The sequence below is a fragment of the Hordeum vulgare genome, chromosome 2H (genome assembly GCF_904849725.1).
Source record: "Hordeum vulgare subsp. vulgare chromosome 2H, MorexV3_pseudomolecules_assembly, whole genome shotgun sequence".
In the NCBI taxonomy this organism is placed as follows: Eukaryota; Viridiplantae; Streptophyta; class Magnoliopsida; order Poales; family Poaceae; genus Hordeum; species Hordeum vulgare.
The window spans coordinates 61,136,995-61,160,166 of record NC_058519.1 but is presented as its reverse complement, the minus strand read 5'-3'; the positions used below and the strand labels follow the sequence as shown (position 1 = coordinate 61,160,166).

The following is a 23,172-nucleotide window of genomic DNA, read 5'->3' as shown; positions in this document are numbered from 1 at the left end:
GTGTCTTTTCTGGCGCTCGAATAGAGGACGAGCACTGCTTCGTGCCCTCTTCCGGGACGACTTGAAAGACGACCGTCCTTATCAAAGCCTGAATCTGGTCTTTGGAAATTACTCCTACTCATGTGTGTGTGCTGGCTGGTTCCTTCGCGTTTCCCTGGCAGACAGTGACTTCGGAATTGGGAGAAGCACGACCCATAGACATGCCGTCCGTGAAAGGTCGTCCACTGGAACCAGCTGGGAAAGGTCGCCCCTGAAAGCTTTGTTCAAGGTCAATTGACGCACATGGTGCTACCGTTCTGGTAGCGTACGCGGCATTATAGATGCGCGGGTATCAGGGGAAGCTGCTCGGCCGCAACGAAAAGTAGAGCCACAAAGCATAGCTAGGATCCGGAGTACCAGCCGATCGAGCAGCATCGGCGGAGAGCCATGGCCAACAGCACCAGCGGAGAGCACTGTATCCAGATACCAGCTCACTGCGCCTCTAGACCAGCCAACAAGAAGATCGCCGCGCCGGAGAAGCGGCTCAATACTTTCGTACACGCCGTCGCGCTGATCGAGAGGGTTGGCAACGCCTTGGGCACGCTGGCCTTCACGTGGGCCACCGTCGTCTTGCTCGGCGGCTACTCCAAAGACCTCAGCTTGGAGGATGATTTTTGGTATGCGACGGCGATAGTATTCCTCGAAGCCGCAAGGTATGACCAAAGCAATTTCAGTTTCATGACTCGTGAGCATAGATCGATAGATATGAACCTCTTCGTGGGTTTGTTATGTTTGAAAATTCTTTCGAACAGGACTAAATTCCTCTTTCTACTCTTTAGTATTACTAGCAAGTGCGTTGCAACTGGGGGAAAATCAAAATTTTCAATGACCATGACCATATTTTACTGCATCATCGACACTATCACTTTCAGTTTCATGAAATCATGAATAATTTTTGAAATCATGAACTTTTTTAAAAATCGTGAAGATATTTGAAATCATGAACATTTCTCAAAGTCGTGAACACTTTTAAAAATTTCTAACATTTTCTAACAACAAGAATATATTTTGAATTCTTGAACACTTTATACTATTTGCAAACTTTTTTTTTAATTGTGAACATTTTTAAACAATTTTCTTGAATCGGCAAACCTATCTATAATCTATGAACATATTTTTGGAAATTGGTGGCACAATTTTGAAATTCATGACAATTATTTGGTCTAATGAACCATTTTATAAAATGCATGATCATGTTTTGAATCAGCTAGCATTTTATGTATGAATAAACTATTTTGTATGTCACGAACAGTATTTGAATTTTTACGATATTTTTTCATTCATGGACATGTTTTGATTGCCTCGTCATTTAGTTTCAAAATTTCGAATATTTTGAATAAGCAAACATTTTATTTACAAAACCACAATCATTTTTTGAATCCACATACATTTTATGATTATTGAAGAATTTATTTCAAAACTATATTTTTTTAAATTTTGTAATTTTTTCAAATATCAATTTATCTAAAATAGAAAAAATAACAGAATTAAATAAAATAAAAAATGAAGTTTTGAAAACAGGCTGCTCAGACATGGGCCATCCCAAATGGGCATGCTGCGTCCCCCAGCACGGAAAGCGCAATATAGGTGGTCCTTACTGCGATTGCTCAAATAAAAGGATGTCCTCATTGCATGGGCCGGCTCATGCGGATGGTTTTTCTTTGTAAACGTGTTTTTATCTATTTCATGCAGTTTTGTTTTTGAGCGTAGAAACCACAATTTTGAGGCTCACAACCTCGCTAAGTTTGCTTGTAATCTAGCCATAGGTAGACATGTTTGGTTGGGCATTTCTTACGACCCAAACCTTGTTCCTATGGATATTACTTCGGTCTTTTAATTAATAAAGGTCGCGAGGTTTTCTCAAAAAAAACTTATAGATGACATTGGTAGGTAATATTTTATAACTTTGAGGGCAATTTTCGTGACGTACCATCAGAAGCAATATCCCCTTTATTTTTTTGTAGGTATATACAGATATAGATGTAGATATTGTTATAAAATATTGGTTATAATAACATGATATATTACGGAACAAAAGAAGTGATACTAAGCAATTTATTGCATGTTACAATGTATTGTAGTGAGTTAATATGATTGCAGCGAAAAAGGACTTCAGAGGAATCATTGCATGCTTATGCCTACAATTCAGCTAATGACATGACATGACATGTAACCATAAGCAAAAAGTTGACAATTAGGCCTCCCATTTGCAAACCGGAAAGGAAAAACATATGGCATGAACCATATGTACTCAAGACAACCCATATGTCCATGATTAAGTGATGTTTCCTTTCTTCAGTAATCTTAATCAGAAATTATATATCCCATATGCTCATGCATGTTATCTATGTTAAAATGAATAAATGTAACGGTATTAACACACATCTGATAAAATCTAAAACAAGTACATGAATTATAAAGTCATGTCATAGGCATTGTGCTCCGAACGGACGCAAAATAAATAGTAAGGCTAAATATATGACTGAAAACAATAAAAGGCGTGCTACTGACATATCATCCTATAGCAAGATAAGGCTAAGGTGAATCCATGTAGTAAATAGAAAAGTCATAAATAAACATATCATCATGCTAATGGCATCTCCAACGGCGTCCTGCAGATCGCCGGCAAACGTCCGGACCAAGGTGTCCGAGCATTTTTTGTCATCCAACACGGTGTTGCATAAGTGTGCAGACACATCCATGCATCTGAATTCCCACAATCAGATGCAAATTTGTGGGAGCTTTGTGGGAGTCCGGAACCTCCGCCTAGGACTCGGGTACACTAGCCCATCCAAAACCCTACCCAGAGCCTGCGTATTTGGCCACCTCGCAAAAGCGCACACATTCCCACCCGCTTCGCTTCGGGCTCTACCTCCCTCCACTCCGTTCCTGAACTTTTTGCCATCCGCCATCTCATGGGCACGTTCGAAGTGCCGCCAAAGTTGTTGGACGCAAAGGATCCAAAGTTGGTGGCCGCCCGTAAGATCAACTCGCCGACTCGCAATGTGCGCCGCTGCATTCGAAGGAGTGGGGAGCGAGCAGCCACTGTGGGATCGAGAAGTGGGTCTAGAGGAGGGATGAATAGACACTTAACAAGATATATGGGCAGTTTTTAATTTGCTTGAAAATTAGACATATTTTGCACAAGTTAAGTAGAATCCAAAGTTTGTACACATGCAAATCTAGAGGTTGAGCAGCGGAAAGTAAATAACATGCATTTTCAAGAAACATAAAAGGATGGTAGAGTAGGAAGATCAAACGCAATAAAGACATGAAGATTTTTAACGTGGTTTTGATAGGTGGTGCTATCATACGTCCACCTTGATGAAGACTCCCACCGACGGATAGTAACGGATGCGTGAGTCCACAGAGGGCTCCACCCACCAGGGGTCCACGAAGAAGCAACCTTGTCTATCCCACTATGGCTTACGTCCACGAAGGACTAGCGTCACTTGGGGTAGATCTTCATAGAGTAGGTGATCTCCTTACCCGTACAAATTTCTTGGGTCAAGTCCATATAATATGGAGGCTCCCAAGCGATACCTCACCAATCTAAGAGACATCACTCTCCAAAAGGTAATAGATGTGGTATTGATGATTAACTCCTTGCTTTAATGCTTCAAAAAATAGTCTCCTCAACAATCAATCACTCACTCACAGAATTTGGCTTGGTAAAAGAAATTGATTTGGTGGAAAGCAACTTGGGAAGCTAGAAATTAAGACTCATATGGTTGGACTGGAAGATCATGATCTCAACATATGAGTAGGTGGTTCTCTCTTAAAAAATGAATGATGAAAGTGTTTGCTTGTTCTGAGTGATATCTGTATGCATGAGAGGGAGGTGAAGGGGTATATGTAGCCTTATCAAAAAATCCATTAGTTACAATATTATTGCCCAACTCGATGAAACTGAAGTAAAAACTCGGTTGCACCAACTAGTACAAAACGACTTAACTTTTGGCGTTTCAATGAGACCGAAAGATAACATCTCGGTGAGACCAATTCAGTTGGCCTAGGCAGTTTCGATGAATCATGTAATTTGCCCTAATTATGCTCTTTGCCGCCAGCTTTTCGTCGGGACCGACGGCAAACAACATTTTTACCGTTAGCTGCTGGCGGTAAAGAATAACTAACAATAAAGACACATTTTGTCATTTGTTTTTTATTACAGATGGAAAAATTTGTCTTTATCGTCTGTGTTTTTTATTACACAAGGCAAAAATGTCTTTGTCGTCTACACTTTTTATTACAGAGGGCAAAAAATATATTTACCGTTGTAGACATCATAAACATTTTTACCGTTTGTCATAAAAAACGCAAACGACAAAGAAGAAACACACCACATGGATCAATGACATGGCACAATCCCGTCTGCCGGATGGCACACATACTCAGCCATCTATCTCTAACCCTACCCATGCACTTAAAATCTCGGGCCAACCCCACCTCTCCCCACGCACACGACCCACAGACTCATACACACCCACCCTGACCACGACATGCACATCTCCTCACCCTTGCCCGCGATGAGATGAGACTACTCACAATGGAGAGTAACATAGAGTAGTAACATACATATGTTACTAAAGGTAGTAATATTGAGCCTTTCATTTATTAGCCTATAGACTCATCTTGTCTTGGTATCCGCTATGTTACTCCTAGTATGAGTAACATGCTAAGTTACTCAATTTCTCTCTCTTCTCATAAATTAGTTGCCACATCATATTTCTTGCTTAGGTGGCATTTATGTTACTACCTATGTTACTCCCATTGTGGGTAGTCTGAGGAGCAGGGAGTCAACCGTCTTGGCCGGCGGGCAGGGCATTCGACACGGTTGGCCAGCGGGGGCGAGCACTGCTGGGCCACGGCGAGGCGAGCAGCCAGGGCAGCGGAACGCGTGGGCGCGGACACGCGCTGCTGGGCCACGACGAGGCGAGCAGGACGACTGGCGCACGCCAGGGCGGCGGCCGACGTGAGGGCAGCTGGGCGACGACGAGGCAAGCCGCACGGACGACGCAAGCGAGGGCGACGGCCGGCGTGGGCGCGGACAAGCGCGGCTGGGCGTCCGCAAGGCGAGCAAGGCGCGGGCACGGGAGGCTCGGCGGTGGCGCGGTGAGAAGCATGGCCAGCGCGGGTGAGCGCGGCTTGGCAGCGGCACGGCATGCCGGGGACCCGTGCGTCCATCCTTCATCCTCTCCGACGAGCCGCATCTTCATGCTCGTCCATGGAGCTCCACGTACAACAGAAGGAAGAAGATTCTTCGGTGGGGGTGACGGATCCAGGACCTACTGCGTCCTAAAGCATCTCCAGTCGTTCGTCCCCATGGGCGTGAAATAGCGCCGCCTTTGACGAAAAAAGTCGCCTTGGGGTCTGGGTTCGCAATCGCCCCCCAAAGGTCGCACGAAAGGTTTTAAAAAATAGTAGTCTCAAATTCGGTCAAAACCCAGTCAAATTCAAATGAAAATAATAGTTTCATTAAAATTTGTACAAAAAGTGAAATAAAACATAATTAAACATTAAACTAGGCTAAAACTAGATTTATTCTGTCGCTGCCCCTGTCGCCGCCGCCCGGCGCCGCCGCCTTCTACATGCCGAGGAGCTTGTAGAAGTTGGTGCCGGCGGGGAAATGCCGACGGCAGAAGCCATTGGCGGCCGCTCCATCGTTGGGTAGCGTTCAGCCATCATTCTTGGGGAGAAGAGGGAGAGAAGGCGCCGGTGGTGAAGAAGAGGAGAGAGCGTTGGCGGGAAGAGGTGTGTGGCCACCGGCAGGGGTCGCCTTATATAGTCGCGAGCGGGCGGGCACACGGAGCGACGGCGTGTGAACACGTGGCAGGAACCAAAGGGGCGTGCGTCGTCGGGACGCGTGTTGTCGTGCCTTCACTGCGCCGTCCGTGAATCAATGGAAGGCTGACCGGTAGCGCAGCCTTCGCATTGATTCCCGCGGGAAACGAGGCGATGAGAACGACGACCGCGCGGCCAATCGCTGACTTGGCGGGCCCATCATTTTTTTACGCCAAAATCGTTTACACCGACGCCCTCGGGCAACCCCCAATGCGCTGGGTTCAGCCTGGGACCGCCGGGGCCGAAATCGGTTCGAGCCGGCGAAAAACGGGCTCTTGAGAACGCAACTGTGTCGTTTTTCCCTTGTCGGCGGAAAAAATGACCAGAAAGACCCATTACGGACGCGGATGGAAATGCTCTAAGGACTACGCGGACCCATGAGTCCACGGCTCAATCTTTTTTCTTGTTCGTGGGAATGTCGTTTGTTAGTTGTGTGTTTGGATGTGTGTTGTATCTATCCCCTCCATTTTTATATACAAGGCCACAATCCCACATTACACGTATCAATGTAAAAGTTAATATCTTTTTGTTTAACGTATAAATTAAGGTGTATTTTTCTCTCTTATGCATATCAAATCAATGATCTCACTCATACATGCATGCAAGAGATAATTAATGTCCTTCTTTACTAGTATTACAAGACAAACACCATTAATATTACATCAATTAGTGTTAGTGACCTTGTATATATGTAAATTGTATTTTTAATAGTGGTCTTATATATAAAAATGAAGGGAGTACTTGCGATGAAATGAGTTGTGTGCTAGTTTCTGAGAAAGTTGAACTTGCATATATTTAATATCATAGTTTTGTCATCGAGAAACTCCAGCGGCGGTGGTGCGAGCTAACTTTTTTTAAGTCACATTTTTTGCCGTCTTTGATGCAAAGATGATTTCTTTGCTGTCATGGTACCAGTAGCCTAACGACAAAGCCACTAACATCGTCGGTCAAATACGTCATTCTATTACCAATATTTTTGTCCTCTCGCTTGTTTGACTGACAGCAAATACATTTGACTGACGACAAATGTTGACGATAAAATAATCATTTACCGACTTAGTCTATGCTCACATGCTTTGTCGTCAGGGGCTGACAGAAATATCTTTTACCGCCCGGAATATTGCTTTTGCCGTATGTGGCAGTGTGATGGCCAAATATCTGATTCATGTAGTGTCGGTGGCACCGAAATGTAAAATTCAGAAATTCCGATTTTTGACAATTAAATACTAGCAAGGTGGCCATTGCTTTTCGACTTTACCAAAGTAAATCTTGGTTGTACTGAGGTGATCTGTCTAGGGTGTAACTCGGTTGGGCCGATATAGATTTGTTGGTGCCGCGAATTTGATATTTAGGTTTTGGATAGAAACTTTTGTGAGAGTTTGACTGAAGGTTTTTGGTGGTTAATCTCTAACAATTTGAGCAACCAGATCATTATCAATACATCATCCCCTTTCAATAGTATTAGTTTTTTTATGGACTCTATTATGATTTCTCACATAAGATAAAATGTAGTCTTGAAACTTGAAGCTTATGCCAATGGTGTTCCTTTCCTTCTTACGGACCCTCCTCACAATTTCCAGCCTTTACTATCTTTGGACTTCATCTGAGATAAACTAGGTAGAATTGTTAGTCCAAGAGATAATGTATGTTATCATGAATTATCAAAACCTTCAAGAAAGCATATGTGCTTTCAGCTACCCACCCTCTCCTAAGGTGAAGAAATGCTCTCAGGGGCGCCCGCCACTGACTTCCGACCGCTGCTAACATAGCATCGGTGGCTGGCGAGCGTCCACCACTGGTAGATAAACTTCAGTGCCGGGTGTTCTTCACTACCGCCACAGGTGCCTACTGGCGCCCTCCATAGATGCCATGTTAGCAGTTGTGGTTGTGACGTGTTGCGCCCGCCACTGGGGGCAAGGCTCAAGAGAGATCCCCATTTGTCGACATTTATGTGTTGACGCACATTAGTTCCAAGAGACAATTGCATTTTTGCCTCTAGTTGGAACCTACCCATGGGGTTTGCTTTTACTTTTGGACTATGCTCAGTTTTGACCTTACATTTCCTTCCGAGGCCGCCCGAATGCCCTTTGATCGTTTGGCCAGTATTTTAAAAGTTCATAAAAAATTCACTTGAACTCAAAAAAATGCAAACAAGATAGAAAAATGTTTAGAAAAATATTACCTTTATGTGCATGTCATTTGCATTCAAGAAAAAAGTATTGCTTAAACAACAAGGTTATTAATGTTGTTAATGTTATTAAACATAAGGCATAACCAATAGTTTTTCATGAATAAAAATGCCATGAACATATAGATGATGATTTTTGAACATTCTGATATCTTCTTTGCATTTTTCTAAGTTCATATGGATTTGTTATGAATTTTTCGATGACTTTATCCATTACTTAGAATATTCACATACAAATTGATATGAGCTTAGAAAACTGCATATATGATATCCAAATGTTCACGAAACATCACCTATATGTGAATGTTATTTTATTCTTGACATATCTATTTTATGCCTTTTTATGCTTAATAGCATTAATACTATTAATAACCATGGGTAGTTTAAATGGTGCTTTTGTCCTGGATGCAAATGACATGGCCGGGCATGAGCCAGTGCCACCCTCCTCACCGGTCCATGCCGGCATGACCATGGATGAGGCCCGTGCCCTCTACATGGACATGGTGCTCCATGAGCGGGAGGCCATGTTTCGGCAGGCGTAGGCCGACCATGCCTACAACCTCCGCCTCCTTGAAGAACACGAGGGTGCGAAGGACCTAGGCAGACGACATGTCAATCGTGTTGGACGTGGACGTGCCCGAGTAGGAGACGATGATCGAGTCATATCGCTCCACCGGCGACATCCGCCACAACCGCTCGATGTGTTGGGGAACGTCGCAAGGGAAACAAAAATTTTCCTACGCGCACGAAGACCTATCATGGTGATGTCCATCTACGAGAGGGGGTGAGTGATCTACGTACCCTTGTAGATCGTACAGCAGAAGCGATTAGAGATCGCGGTTGATGTAGTGGAACGTCCTCACGTCCCTCGATCCGCCCCGCGAACAATCCCGCGATCAGTCCCACGATCTAGTACCGAACGGACGGCACCTCCGCGTTCAGCACACGTACAGCTCGACGATGATCTCGGCCTTCTTGATCCAGCAAGAGAGACGGAGAGGTAGAAGAGTTCTCCGGCAGCGTGACGGCGCTCCGGAGGTTGGTGATGATCTTGTCTCAGCAGGGCTCCGCCCGAGCTCCGCAGAAACACGATCTAGAGGAAAAACTATGGAGGTATGTGGTCGGGCAGCCGTGAGAAAGTCGTCTCAAATCTGCCCTAAAAGCCCCATATATATAGGAGGAGGGAGGGAGACCTTGCCTTGGGGTCCAAGGGAACCCCAAGGGGTCGGCCGAGCCAGGGGGGAGGACTCTCCCCCCCCAAACCGAGTCCTACTTGGTTTGGTGGGAGGGAGTCCTTCCCCCTTCCCACCTCTCCCTTTTTTTTTTCTTTCCTTTGATATTTTCTCTTCCTTGGCGCATAGGATTTGGTGGGCTGTCCCACCAGCCCACTAAGGGCTGATATGACCCCCCCAAATACCTATGGGCTTCCCCGGAGTGGGTTGCCCCCCTCCGGTGAACCCCCGGAACCCATTCGTCATTCCCGGTACATTCCCGGTAACTCCGAAAACCTTCCGGTAATCAAATGAGGTCATCCTATATATCAATCTTCGTTTCCGGACCATTCCGGAAACCCTCGTGACGTCCGTGATCTCATCCGGGACTCCGAACAACATTCGGTAACCAACCATATAACTCAAATACGCATAAAACAACGTCGAACCTTAAGTGTGCAGACCCTGCGGGTTCGAGAACTATGTAGACATGACCCGAGAGACTCCTCGGTCAATATCCAATAGCGGGACCTGGATGCCCATATTGGATCCTACATATTCTACGAAGATCTTATCGTTTGAACCTCAGTGCCAAGGATTCGTATAATCCCGTATGTCATTCCCTTTGTCCTTCGGCATGTTACTTGCCCGAGATTCGATCGTCAGTATCCGCATACCTATTTCAACCTCGTATACCGGCAAGTCTCTTTACTCGTTCCGTAATACAAGATCCCGCAACTTACACTAAGTTACATTGCTTGCAAGGCTTGTGTGTGATGTTGTATTACCGAGTGGGCCCCGAGATACCTCTCCGTCACACGGAGTGACAAATCCCAGTCTTGATCCATACTAACTCAACTAACACCTTCGGAGATACCTGTAGAGCATCTTTATAGTCACCCAGTTACGTTGCGACGTTTGATACACACAAAGCATTCCTCCGGTGTCAGTGAGTTATATGATCTCATGGTCATAGGAATAAATACTTGACACGCAGAAAACAGTAGCAACAAAATGACACGATCAACATGCTACGTCTATTAGTTTGGGTCTAGTCCATCACGTGATTCTCCCAATGACGTGATCCAGTTATCAAGCAACAACACCTTGTTCATAATCAGAAGACACTGACTATCATCGATCAACTGGCTAGCCAACTAGAGGCATGCTAGGGACGGTGTTTTGTCTATGTATCCACACATGTAAATGAGTCTTCATTCAATACAATTATAGCATGGATAATAAACTATTATCTTGATACAGGAATTATAATAATAACTATACATTTATTATTGCCTCTAGGGCATAATTCCAACAGTCTCCCACTTGCACTAGAGTCAATAATCTAGCCCTCACATCACCATGTGAATTACATTGTAATAAATCTAACACCCATACAGTTCTGGTGTCGATCATGTTTTGGTCGTGGAAGAGGTTTAGTCAGCGGGTCTGCTACATTCAGATCCGTGTGCACTTTGCATATATTTACGTCCTCCTCCTCGACGTAGTCGCGGATGAGGTTGAAGCGTCGTTTGATGTGTCTGGTCTTCTTGTGAAACCTTGATTCCTTTGCTAAGGCAATGGCACCAGTGTTGTCACAGAACAAGGTTATTGGATCCAGTGCACTTGGCACCACTCCAAGATCCGTCATGAACTGCTTCATCCAGACACCCTCCTTAGCCGCCTCCGAGGCAGCCATGTACTCCGCTTCACATGTAGAATCTGCTACGACGCTTTGCTTGGAACTGCACCAGCTTACTGCACCCCCATTAAGAATAAATACGTATCCGGTTTGCGATTTAGAGTCGTCCGGATCTGTGTCAAAGCTTGCATCGACGTAACCTTTTACGGCGAGCTCTTCGTCACCTCCATACACGAGAAACATCTCCTTAGTCCTTTTCAGGTACTTCAGGATATTCTTGACCGCCGTCCAGTGATCCACTCCTGGATTACTCTGGAACCTACCTGCCATACTTATGGCCAGGCTAACATCCGGTCTAATGCACAGCATTGCATACATGATAGAGCCTATGGCTGAAGCATAGGGGACGGAGCGCATATGCTCTCTATCTTCATCAGTTGCTGGGCACTGAGTCTTACTCAATCTCGTACCTTGTAACACTGGCAAGAACCCTTTCTTGGACTGTTCCATTTTGAACCTCTTCAAAACTTTATCAAGGTATGTGCTTTGTGAAAGTCCTATCAGGCGTTTTGATCTATCCCTATAGATCTTAATGCCTAGAATGTAAGCAGCTTCTCCTAGGTCCTTCATAGAGAAACTTTTATTCAAGTAACCTTTTATGCTCTCCAAAAGCTCTACGTTGTTTCCAATCAGTAATATGTCATCCACATATAATATTAGAAACGCCACAGAGCTCCCACTCACTTTCTTATAAATACAAGATTCTCCAACCACTTGTATAAACCCAAATGCTTTGATCACCTCATCAAAGCGTTTGTTCCAACTCCGAGATGCTTGCACCAGTCCATAAATGGATCGCTGGAGCTTGCACACTTTGTCAGCATTTTTAGGATCGACAAAACCTTCGGGTTGCATCATATACAACTCTTCCTTAAGGAAACCGTTAAGGAACGCCGTTTTGACATCCATCTGCCAAATTTCATAATCGAAAAATGCAGCTATTGCTAACATGATTCTGACGGACTTAAGCATCGCTACGGGAGAGAAAGTCTCATCGTAGTCAATTCCTGGAACTTGTGAAAAACCCTTTGTCACAAGTCGAGCTTTATAAACGGTCACATTACCGTCAGCGTCCGTCTTCTTCTTAAAGATCCATTTGTTCTGAATAGCCTTGCGGCCCTCAGGCAGTATCTCCAAAGTCCATACTTTGTTCTCATACATGGATCCTATCTCGGATTTCATGGCTTCCAGCCATTTGTTGGAATCTGGGCCCACCATTGCTTCTTCATAATTTGCAGGTTCATTGTTGTCTAACAACATGATTGATAAGACGGGATTACTGTACCACTCTGGAGCAGCGCGTGATCTCGTCGACCTGTGTGGTTCAACAGAAACTTGAACTGGAGTTTTATGATCATCATCATTAACTTCCTCCTCAACCGGCGTCGCAATGACAGAGGTTTCCTCTTGCCCTGCGCCACCATCCAGAGGGATAATAGGTTCGACAACCTCGTCAAGTTCTATCTTCCTCCCACTCAATTCTCTCGAGAGAAACTCCTTCTCGAGAAAAGTTCCGTTCTTAGCAACAAACACTTTGCCCTCGGATTTGAGATAGAAGGTGTACCCAACTGTCTCTTTTGGGTAACCTATGAAGACGCATTTTTCCGCTTTGGGTTCCAGCTTTTCAGGCTGAAGCTTTTTGACATAAGCATCACATCCCCAAACTTTAAGAAACGACAACTTTGGCCTTTTGCCACACCACAGTTCGTATGGTGTCGTCTCAACGGATTTCGATGGTGCCCTATTTAAAGTGAATGCAGCTGTTTCTAATGCATAACCCCAAAACGATAACGGCAAATCAGTAAGAGACATCATAGATCGCACCATTTCTAATAAAGTACGATTACGACGTTCGGACACACCATTACGCTGCGGTGTTCCAGGCGGTGTTAACTGCGAAACAATTCCACATTGTCTTAAGTGAGTACCAAACTCGAAACTCAGATACTCACCCCCACGATCAGACCGTAGGAACTTGATCTTCTTGTTACGATGATTTTCCACTTCACTCTGAAATTGCTTGAACTTTTCAAATGTTTCAGACTTGTGCTTCATCAAGTAGACATAACCATATCTACTTAGATCGTCAGTGAAGGTGAGAAAATAACGATATCCGCCGCGTGCCTCCACGCTCATTGGACCACACACATCGGTATGTATGATTTCCAACAAGTCACTTGCACGCTCCATTGTTCCAGAGAACGGAGTCTTAGTCATCTTGCCCATGAGGCATGGTTCGCACGTGTCAAGTGAATCAAAGTCAAGTGACTCCAAAAGTCCATCAGCATGGAGTTTCTTCATGCGCTTTACACCAATATGACCCAAGCGGCAGTGCCACAAAAATATGGTGCTATCATTGTTTACTCTAACTCTTTTGGTCTCAATGTTATGTATATGCGTATCTCTATCAAGATTCAATATGAACAATCCTCTCACATTCGGTGCATGACCATAAAAGATGTTACTCATAGAAATAGAACAACCATTATTCTCAGACTTAAAAGAGTAACCGTCTCGCAATAAACAAGATCCAGATATAATGTTCATGCTCAACGCAGGCACTAAATAACAATGATTTAAGTTCATCACTAATCCCGATGGTAGTTGAAGTGACACGGTGCCGACGGCGATTGCATCAACCTTGGAACCGTTTCCTACGCGCATCGTCACTTCGTCTTTCGCCAGCCTCCGTCTATTCCGCAGTTCCTGCTTCGAGTTGCAAATGTGAGCAACAGAACCGGTATCGAATACCCAGGCACTACTACGAGAGCTGGTTAAGTACACATCAATAACATGTATATCAAATATACCTGATTTTTCTTTACCCGCCTTCTTATCTGCCAGATACTTGGGGCAATTGCGCTTCCAGTGACCCATACCCTTGCAATAGAAGCACTCTGTTTCAGGCTTAGGTCCAGCCTTGGGTTTCTTCGGCGGATTGGCAACAGGCTTGCCGCTCTTCTTCGAATTGCCCTTCTTGCCTTTGCCGTTTCTCTTGAAACTAGTGGTCTTGCTCACCATCAACACTTGATGTTCCTTACGGAGTTCAGACTCTGCGACTTTCAGCATCGCAAACAACTCGCCGGGAGACTTGTTCATCCCTTGCATGTTGTAGTTCAACACAAAGCCTTTATAGCTTGGCGGCAGTGATTGGAGGATTCTGTCAGTGATAGCTTCTTGCGGGAGCTCAATCCCTAGTTCAGCTAGACGGTTTGAGTACCCAGACATCTTGAGTACATGTTCACTGACAGACGAGCTTTCCTCCATCTTGCAAGCATAGAATTTATCGGAGGTCTCATACCTCTCGATCCGGGCGTTCTTCTGAAAGATAAACTTCAACTCCTGGAACATCTCAAATGCTCCATGACGCTCAAAGCGACGTTGAAGTCCCGGCTCTAAGCCATACAAGACTGCACATTGAACTATCGAGTAGTCCTCCTTACGTGCTAGCCAAGCGTTCTTAACATCCTGATCAGCCGTAGCGGGTGGTTCATCTCCTAGCGTAGCATTAAGGACATAATCCTTCTTTCCAGCTTGTAAGATTAGCTTAAGATTACGAGCCCAGTCTACAAAGTTGCTTCCATCATCTTTCAACTTAGCTTTCTCTAGGAACGTATTAAAATTGAGGATGACACTTGCGTGAGCCATGATCTACAACACAAATATATTCAAAGTGGACTTAGACTATGTTCAAGATAATTAGAGTTCAACTTAATCAAATTATATGCTAAACTCCCACTCAAAAAGTATATCTCTCTAGTCATTTGAGTGGTTCATGATCCACTTACACTATCCCAAGTCCGATCATCACGTGAGTCGAGAGTAGTTTCAGTGGTAAGCATCCCTATGCTAATCATATCAACTATATGATTCATGATCGACCTTTCGGTCTCATGTGTTCCGAGGCCATGTCTGCACATGCTAGGCTCGTCAAGCTTAACCCGAGTGTTCCGCATGCGCAACTGTTTTGCACCCGTTGTATGTGAACGTTGAGTCTATCACACCCGATCATCACGTGGTGTCTCGAAACGACGAACTGTAGCAACGGTGCACAGTCGGGGAGAACACAATTTCGTCTTGAAATTTTAGTGAGAGATCACCTCATAATGCTACCGTCGTTCTAAGCAAAATAAGGTGCATAAAAGGATTAACATCACATGCAATTCATAAGTGACATGATATGGCCATTATCACGTGCTTCTTGATCTCCATCACCAAAGCACCGGCACGATCTTCTTGTCACCGACGCCACACCATGATCTCCATCATCATGATCTCCATCAACGTGTCGCCATCGGGGTTGTCGTGCTACTTATGCTATCACTACTAAAGCTACATCCTAGCAAAATAGTAAACGCATCTGCAAGCACATATGTTAGTATAAAGACAACCCTATGGCTCCTGCCGGTTGCCGTACCATCGACGTGCAAGTCGATATTTATATTACAACATGATCATCTCATACATCCAATATATCACATCACATCATTGGCCATATCACATCACAATCATACCCTGCAAAAACAAGTTAGACGTCCTCTAATTTTGTTGTTGCATGTTTTACGTGGTGACCAAGGGTATCTAGTAGGATCGCATCTTACTTACGCAAACACCACAACGGAGATATATGAGTTGCTATTTAACCTCATCCAAGGACCTCCTCGGTCAAATCCGATTCAACTAAAGTTGGAGAAACCGTCACTTGCCAGTCATCTTTGAGCAAAGGGGGTCACTCGTAACGATGAAACCAGTCTCTCGTAAGCGTACGAGTAATGTCGGTCCAAGCCGCTTCGATCCAACAATACCGCGGAATCAAGAAAAGACTAAGGAGGGCAGCAAAACGCACATCACCGCCCACAAAACCTTTTGTGTTCCACTCGAGAAGACATCTACGCATGAACCTAGCTCATGATGCCACTGTTGGGGAACGTCGCAAGGGAAACAAAAATTTTCCTACGCGCACGAAGACCTATCATGGTGATGTCCATCTACGAGAGGGGATGAGTGATCTACGTACCCTTGTAGATCGTACAGCAGAAGCGATTAGAGATCGCGGTTGATGTAGTGGAACGTCCTCACGTCCCTCGATCCGCCCCGCGAACAATCCCGCGATCAGTCCCACGATCTAGTACCGAACGGACGGCACCTCCGCGTTCAGCACACGTACAGCTCGACGATGATCTCGGCCTTCTTGATCCAGCAAGAGAGACGGAGAGGTAGAAGAGTTCTCCGGCAGCGTGACGGCGCTCCGGAGGTTGGTGATGATCTTGTCTCAGCAGGGCTCCGCCCGAGCTCCGCAGAAACACGATCTAGAGGAAAAACTATGGAGGTATGTGGTCGGGCAGCCGTGAGAAAGTCGTCTCAAATCTGCCCTAAAAGCCCCATATATAGGAGGAGGGAGGGAGACCTTGCCTTGGGGTCCAAGGGAACCCTAAGGGGTCGGCCGAGCCAGGGGGGAGGACTCTCCCCCCCCCCAAACCGAGTCCTACTTGGTTTGGTGGGAGGGAGTCCTTCCCCCTTCCCACCTCTCCCTTTTTTTTTTCTTTCCTTTGATATTTTCTCTTCCTTGGCGCATAGGATTTGGTGGGCTGTCCCACCAGCCCACTAAGGGCTGGTATGACCCCCCCAAATACCTATGGGCTTCCCCGGAGTGGGTTGCCCCCCTCCGGTGAACCCCCGGAACCCATTCGTCATTCCCGGTACATTCCCGGTAACTCCGAAAACCTTCCGGTAATCAAATGAGGTCATCCTATATATCAATCTTCGTTTCCGGACCATTCCGGAAACCCTCGTGACGTCCGTGATCTCATCCGGGACTCCGAACAACATTCGGTAACCAACCATATAACTCAAATACGCATAAAACAACGTCGAACCTTAAGTGTGCAAACCCTGCGGGTTCGAGAACTATGTAGACATGACCCGAGAGACTCCTCGGTCAATATCCAATAGCGGGACCTGGATGCCCATATTGGATCCTACATATTCTACGAAGATCTTATCGTTTGAACCTCAGTGCCAAGGATTCGTATAATCCCGTATGTCATTCCCTTTGTCCTTCGGCATGTTACTTGCCCGAGATTCGATCGTCAGTATCCGCATACCTATTTCAACCTCGTTTACCGGCAAGTCTCTTTACTCGTTCCGTAATACAAGATCCCGCAACTTACACTAAGTTACATTGCTTGCAAGGCTTGTGTGTGATGTTGTATTACCGAGTGGGCCCCGAGATACCTCTCCGTCACACGGAATGACAAATCCCAGTCTTGATCCATACTAACTCAACTAACACCTTCGGAGATACCTGTAGAGCATCTTTATAGTCACCCAGTTACGTTGCGACGTTTGATACACACAAAGCATTCCTCCGGTGTCAGTGAGTTATATGATCTCATGGTCATAGGAATAAATACTTGACACGCAGAAAACAGTAGCAACAAAATGACACGATCAACATGCTACGTCTATTAGTTTGGGTCTAGTCCATCACGTGATTCTCCCAATGACGTGATCCAGTTATCAAGCAACAACACCTTGTTCATAATCAGAAGACACTGACTATCATCGATCAACTGGCTAGCCAACTAGAGGCATGCTAGGGACGGTGTTTTGTCTATGTATCCACACATGTAAATGAGTCTTCATTCAATACAATTATAGCATGGATAATAAACTATTATCTTGATACAGGAATTATAATAATAACTATACATTTATTATTGCCTCTAGGGCATAATTCCAACACGATGTACCACCAACGTAAGTCGGAGTTAGAAGCTGCCTACAGGGAGTTTGACAAGGCGTCAGATGAGGTGTTCGGCAAGAGCAACAACGAGGAGGACATTGGCAGCTCCACGACGGCCGCACCCACTGCCACTACCACGAAGCCGGTAGGTTCACAAGCGAAGCCAGCAACGAGGAAGAGTACTGGATGGGAGGTCAACGGTACTTGTATCCCGTGAACGAACCGCTCATCCCCTTTCATTGAAACCAAGCTTGGTGGGCTCAACGTCGTCGGCTGATTAGCCGCTTGGCGACGACATGGAGGCAGACAGATTCACTTCCCGAGACTCATGATTGTGAAGGAGGCAGGTAACTTCAGTTCTCCGGGCTCATGGTTGCTGAGGAGGCGGGGCTTTATTTTCCGGGGGCCGGCTGGTCGGTCGAAGATGGGGAACAGGTGTCGGTGACCATTTTAGTCTAGGTTTAGAGTCTGATCTAATTAAAATGTGTGACCATTTTAGTCTATGTTTAGAGTCTGGTCTAATTAAAATGTGTGACCATTTTAGTCTAGGTTTAGAGTCCGGTCTAATTGAAATGTGTCTAAACGTAATGAACTTGCTCCGGTTTAGATGAAAAGCATCCAACTTATGTAAAAATCATCCAGGTATGCATGAACATTGTGTGTTGCGTCCAAATATTAATCAAATTTGTTCATTTTAGTTAAAGTTCTTTCAAAATATATTGTTCATTTTAGTTAAAGTTCTTTCAAAATATAACCGGACATATGCCGTCATGCCTCACGGCCGCTCGCCCCATTTCGTCGACTTGCGGTCCTAGGCTATTTGTATGTTTGTTTAATAGAAGTACAAAAAAATAGGAAAAAAAGTTTACGTGAACATAGAGAAGTAGCAGTCACACAACTTCCCGGAAATTATACAGTCATCCCGTAAAACAACTTTTACGGGAAGGTTTTTTGGGGAGCTACTGGAGTTGCTCTAAGCATGTCCAACTTTCTTAAACACTATTATCTGGATACTCCCCATATTGGGTTTGTGATACACAATTTCCATATGTCCATATTCAGGATGTTCACACGAAACAACAGACTGGAATACCAACTGTTCTTTAATACGAGGGGAGCTTTTAGACCTATTGGCTGGACGAATGGACTCGTTGCAAGCCTATGCTTCTTAAATATTTTCGTGATCCTCGCGGAGACATCTGTTTTGCGAGGGTTTGTATTGCTGATAGTAGTACTTGCAACTGACCGGTTCCTGTTGGGGCCGAAACTGCACATATGCAATGTGCTACGCCGTGCCACATCACTGTGGAGCCCCTTGGTTGCAATCCTACTGACGGCTCCCCCTCTGTCCAACGGCCTATCGACCAGTTGGATTGTATTCACAGCACTACTTGTGCCAGTGCTATTGGTAACAATAAGCAGGCTACAGTTCACCAGAATCATCAAACTAGCGGATAGTATTCTTGGCAGGAAACAAGGATTTTGGCGCCAAGTTGTTATAAACTTGTGCATTATTTCTGCGCTAGTGATGCACAAGCTACAATCATATCCATCCATGTCCATCTTATGCATGTGTGCTTTCTTGGTGGTGTCACTAGGCAACTTCCAGATTCCGGCAGCGGTGTTGCGTATTGTACTCGCAAGCTTCAGCTTACTGCACAAGTACAATGAAAATGAAAAGAGCCTCGCGGAATCTCTTAAAATCTTCTACGGGATGGTGCTTGGACAAGGAATCCTCTATGTTCTGGCCTGCATGCTCGAGTTTTTTTCATTCATCCCTCGGAGATACCTTATCCACTGTGGTGGGTTTAGAGGACGATGGGGTGTGGAATCTGTCAATCTGTACTATGCATACGCCTTGGAGAAATGCATGCAGCAGGGTGTGCTTGCTCCAAAGAAGATCAGCCTCAGCAACTTTGCGATGGATTCTCTAAACTCGGATTCACCCAAGAATCAGCTCCACGGTATTCGTCTGATGCACAACTTTCTGAAATGGGAACCAACCAGGGCACAGCTCCTTCCAAAACTCGACACTTCTACCAATACGGTGGACAGAATAATCAGGATGTTGGATTGGACAAGTCCAAAGGATACAATTATCAGATTATATGCCGCAAAGGTCACCGCTGAACTTGCAAAGGACCTCCGTGTTGTCACTTTCCCCGGTACATTACAGCTTGTGTCCGCACTTTTTGATGCTCACAGTGGAACAAAAAGAGGAAATCCGCTTCTAGACACAGATGATGAACAAGAAGAAAAACAAGATCAATTTCTGGAAGATAGCCAAGAGCAAGAACATCATACAGTAAGGGATGTGGCTGATAACCAAGGGCAAAGACGAGACCAACTTCAAGACACCGATAAACCGCTCGAGGAAACACAAACCTGCTCAACCCAACAAGCCCACAACGATAAACATGGTTCTTACATACTCAGATGCTGGCAGCGGATTTTAGAATTACGTTCAGTTCCCAAGGAGGAGTTGTCAACAGACCACGATCTTCTCCCAGCACTGGCCATGTCAATTATTGAAAGTCTTGCTAGCTGTGATCAGGAAAACTGTGTGGAAATCAGCAATGCAGCTAACCTCATCCCGAAGATCATAGGATTCACAAGATTCAGACATGCCACGAACACTGTGGATACCGAAACACAACAAAAGTTCCTGCTTAAGTCATCACTAACAGTGCTGCAAAGACTCACAAGCATTGGCGGGGAAATCGGCATAACACTACGGTACAAGATATCAAAACATCCCTTCCTATTGAGAAACCTTGCAGAAACCTTGGAGTACAACAGGAACAGCCAGGAATTGAGAAAGTTGGTGGCAGGAATCCTCAGGAATATTGCCATTGATGGGAACACAAGGCAGGACATTGGCCGCATTCAAATAATCATCACCAGGCTCACACAGGCATTTCTCAATGGAGAAGGAACCATGAGTACCAATGCTGATCACTTATCACGGAAGGTCACCGGGCAAGCACTGGCAATGCTCACAACAGAAAGTGTCCAAAATTGCTTGATTGTGTTGAAGGAACCAGAGTTTATTAAGAAACTCAAACATTTGATCTTCATCCATGGTGGCAAGTACATATATGTTGCAGCAAGCCTGTTGCGCAATCTGTGCCTACATGCTGAACCCGAGCTCAGAGAGTCGGACCTGAAGGAACTATCTCATACCTTGAGAGAGGTGAGCCCTGTTAATACAAGCAACTACTGCACTATTAGAGGTGGCTAAGGAAGTTTACTATTTATACTTGTTCTTGTGCGTAAAGTTGTTGGTGGAAGTTTGACCTGCCATTTCTTACTTCTACATGTTCATTTATCACTGAATAACAAAGTATAGTTGCACATTATATAGTCACTAATGTTGATATATACATTTCACTACAGGTGTTGGAAAAAATAATTGACGTGGAAGGGGCAGAACTAGAGATCCTCATTGGCCTTAGCTCACAGATTTGTAAAATCATCCCTGAAGACTTTAGCCAGGAACTAGAAGGCGGTCAGATTAAGCAGAGATTCGTGAAGAGGCTCATTGATGCGTTGAATACAAACATGGAACCTAGTGCTCATTGTCCTGGGATCAGAAGGGTGATACTTGAGCAAGTTATTAACATGGTGGAGTGCAATTATCACTATGCAGACTATTTGAACGAATTCAGGATGACAGAAGTCCTATCAATGGTAGAACAAACACTGTCGAAGGCTGAGGACTACAAACTCTTCTTGGGTGATGCAGGTTTCATGGAGTACAGCACCCCTATCTCCGCTCTTTTGGCAAGAGCAAAAGAGCTTATGTGTCGTGACTGACTATGATTTAACCATAAATGGTAGTAATTCTCAACAAATTCGTATTATTATTTCATAAGAATCCAGGTCCGAGGACAAAAGAACAATCTTGGCTTTAGAGTCACAAGGTGCTGACATAGTTGTAGAGATTTCATATCTGTAATTTGAACCTGAGATTAAGAAAATAGTAGATGTATGTACAGCCTTTTATAATGAAAAATACTTTCATTTGCAGTGGGAACAGATGATTTATTATTTATTATGCATAATCAAATGGTTCTATCTGTAACTAGTTAATCTATATTACTGTTTTGGCAGATATTGCTACAGGGAAATTCTCATAAAATTGGTGCCCATGCAGCGAAGGGTTGTATTGTCCAATGTTTACCAGAAAATATAGGATTATGGATCTAGGTTAGGACAACACAGTTGAAGAGAGGGACATAGTGTGATGTTAGTGCACAGATAATGAAATAATTCATGCTACTAATAAGTCTGCTTCATCTGGACAGGGAAAAATCTGTGACCGTGCCCTGGAGGCGATGTCCGGTAGACCCTGTTAAGAGTAGCACGAAAGAACGGTCATGAATACTTTTCAATCTGTTTTGTGGTGCATGGTCCCAATGTTGCAATACGAGCCTAAAATGCCAATGTTGCAATACGAGCCTAAAATGTCCGAAGTCTGATGGGGTGGTGGTCTGCATTGTTCAGTATGACATTGGACAGTCCAGAGTCCAGACTCCTCAAGAAGTACCGAATTAAGTACATATACTAAAGACTCTGGAAGTTTGACCTGCTAATCAGCCGGCTAATGATGATATTATCCAAGTTTAGTCATGGATGATAAGCCTGCACTAAACGATTTTAACTAACAACAGGATCCGCACAGCAACATTGCAAAATCTAGGTTTGTTCCAACACCACCAAAGCTGAATTCGCACCCACCCACGACGCGACTGCCCATTTAATACAACCGTAGTAAGTACCAATGCCCCAGAAAGCACTGATTTTTGCTTCTCGGATCAAACGCCGCTGGTGATTTGAGCACAGAGGGTGCCCAAGTGCCGACGCGAACCCTAGAGCTTGGCAATAAAATGGCCCTAACCTAACCTCTCGAGAAGTGCCAGAGGCCGGAGCTCCGGCAGATCTCGGGCGACCGCGGCCGGTGGCCAGGGGGGAGAGGAGCGGAAGGCACCTGCGTAGTTGGATGTTGGAGATCCGCGCCTAGCTGATCGCCCCCATGCTGCACAGGCGGGGAGCGGAGCGGCTTCGCTTGTCGTTGTTGTTTTTTGTTTGTTTGAGAAATTGTCGTTATTAATTGTTTGTATCACGGCAGAATGATTTCTTCCTGACATCGAATTTGCTGTAAAATAGCATCACCCTGCTTGCAAATTCCTGTTCTGATGAACACCCCATATCCTTCCTTTTCGGAAAGTATACCAGATCAATTCAAACTAGCTGAATTTTTGGACAAAATTAAAGGAACAACAATCTCTACTCCTAAGGCCTCGTTTGGTTAAGGGAGATTGGGGAGGTTTTGAGAGTGGGGGATTTCACGGGATTAGGTGAATCCCTTTGTTCCATCCAATCCTCTCAAATCCCCGGGGCTTTGCTTCCACTAGTCCCCTGAGGAGGGTTTTGAAACACATGG

The 23,172-nt window shown here is 44.8% G+C and overlaps 1 protein-coding gene across 1 annotated transcript; it reads left to right on the top strand.

Annotated features, from left to right (window-relative positions):
* Positions 1-313: 313 nt before the first annotated feature.
* On the top strand, positions 314-21,759 carry LOC123424982. Its single transcript, XM_045108660.1, has 3 exons — positions 314-692; positions 18,789-20,919; positions 21,123-21,759. The coding sequence occupies exons 1-3, from the start codon at positions 427-429 to the stop codon at positions 21,540-21,542; spliced, it is 2,817 nt and encodes a 938-aa protein (XP_044964595.1). The 5' UTR covers positions 314-426; the 3' UTR covers positions 21,543-21,759.
* The last annotated feature ends 1,413 nt before the right edge of the window (positions 21,760-23,172 follow it).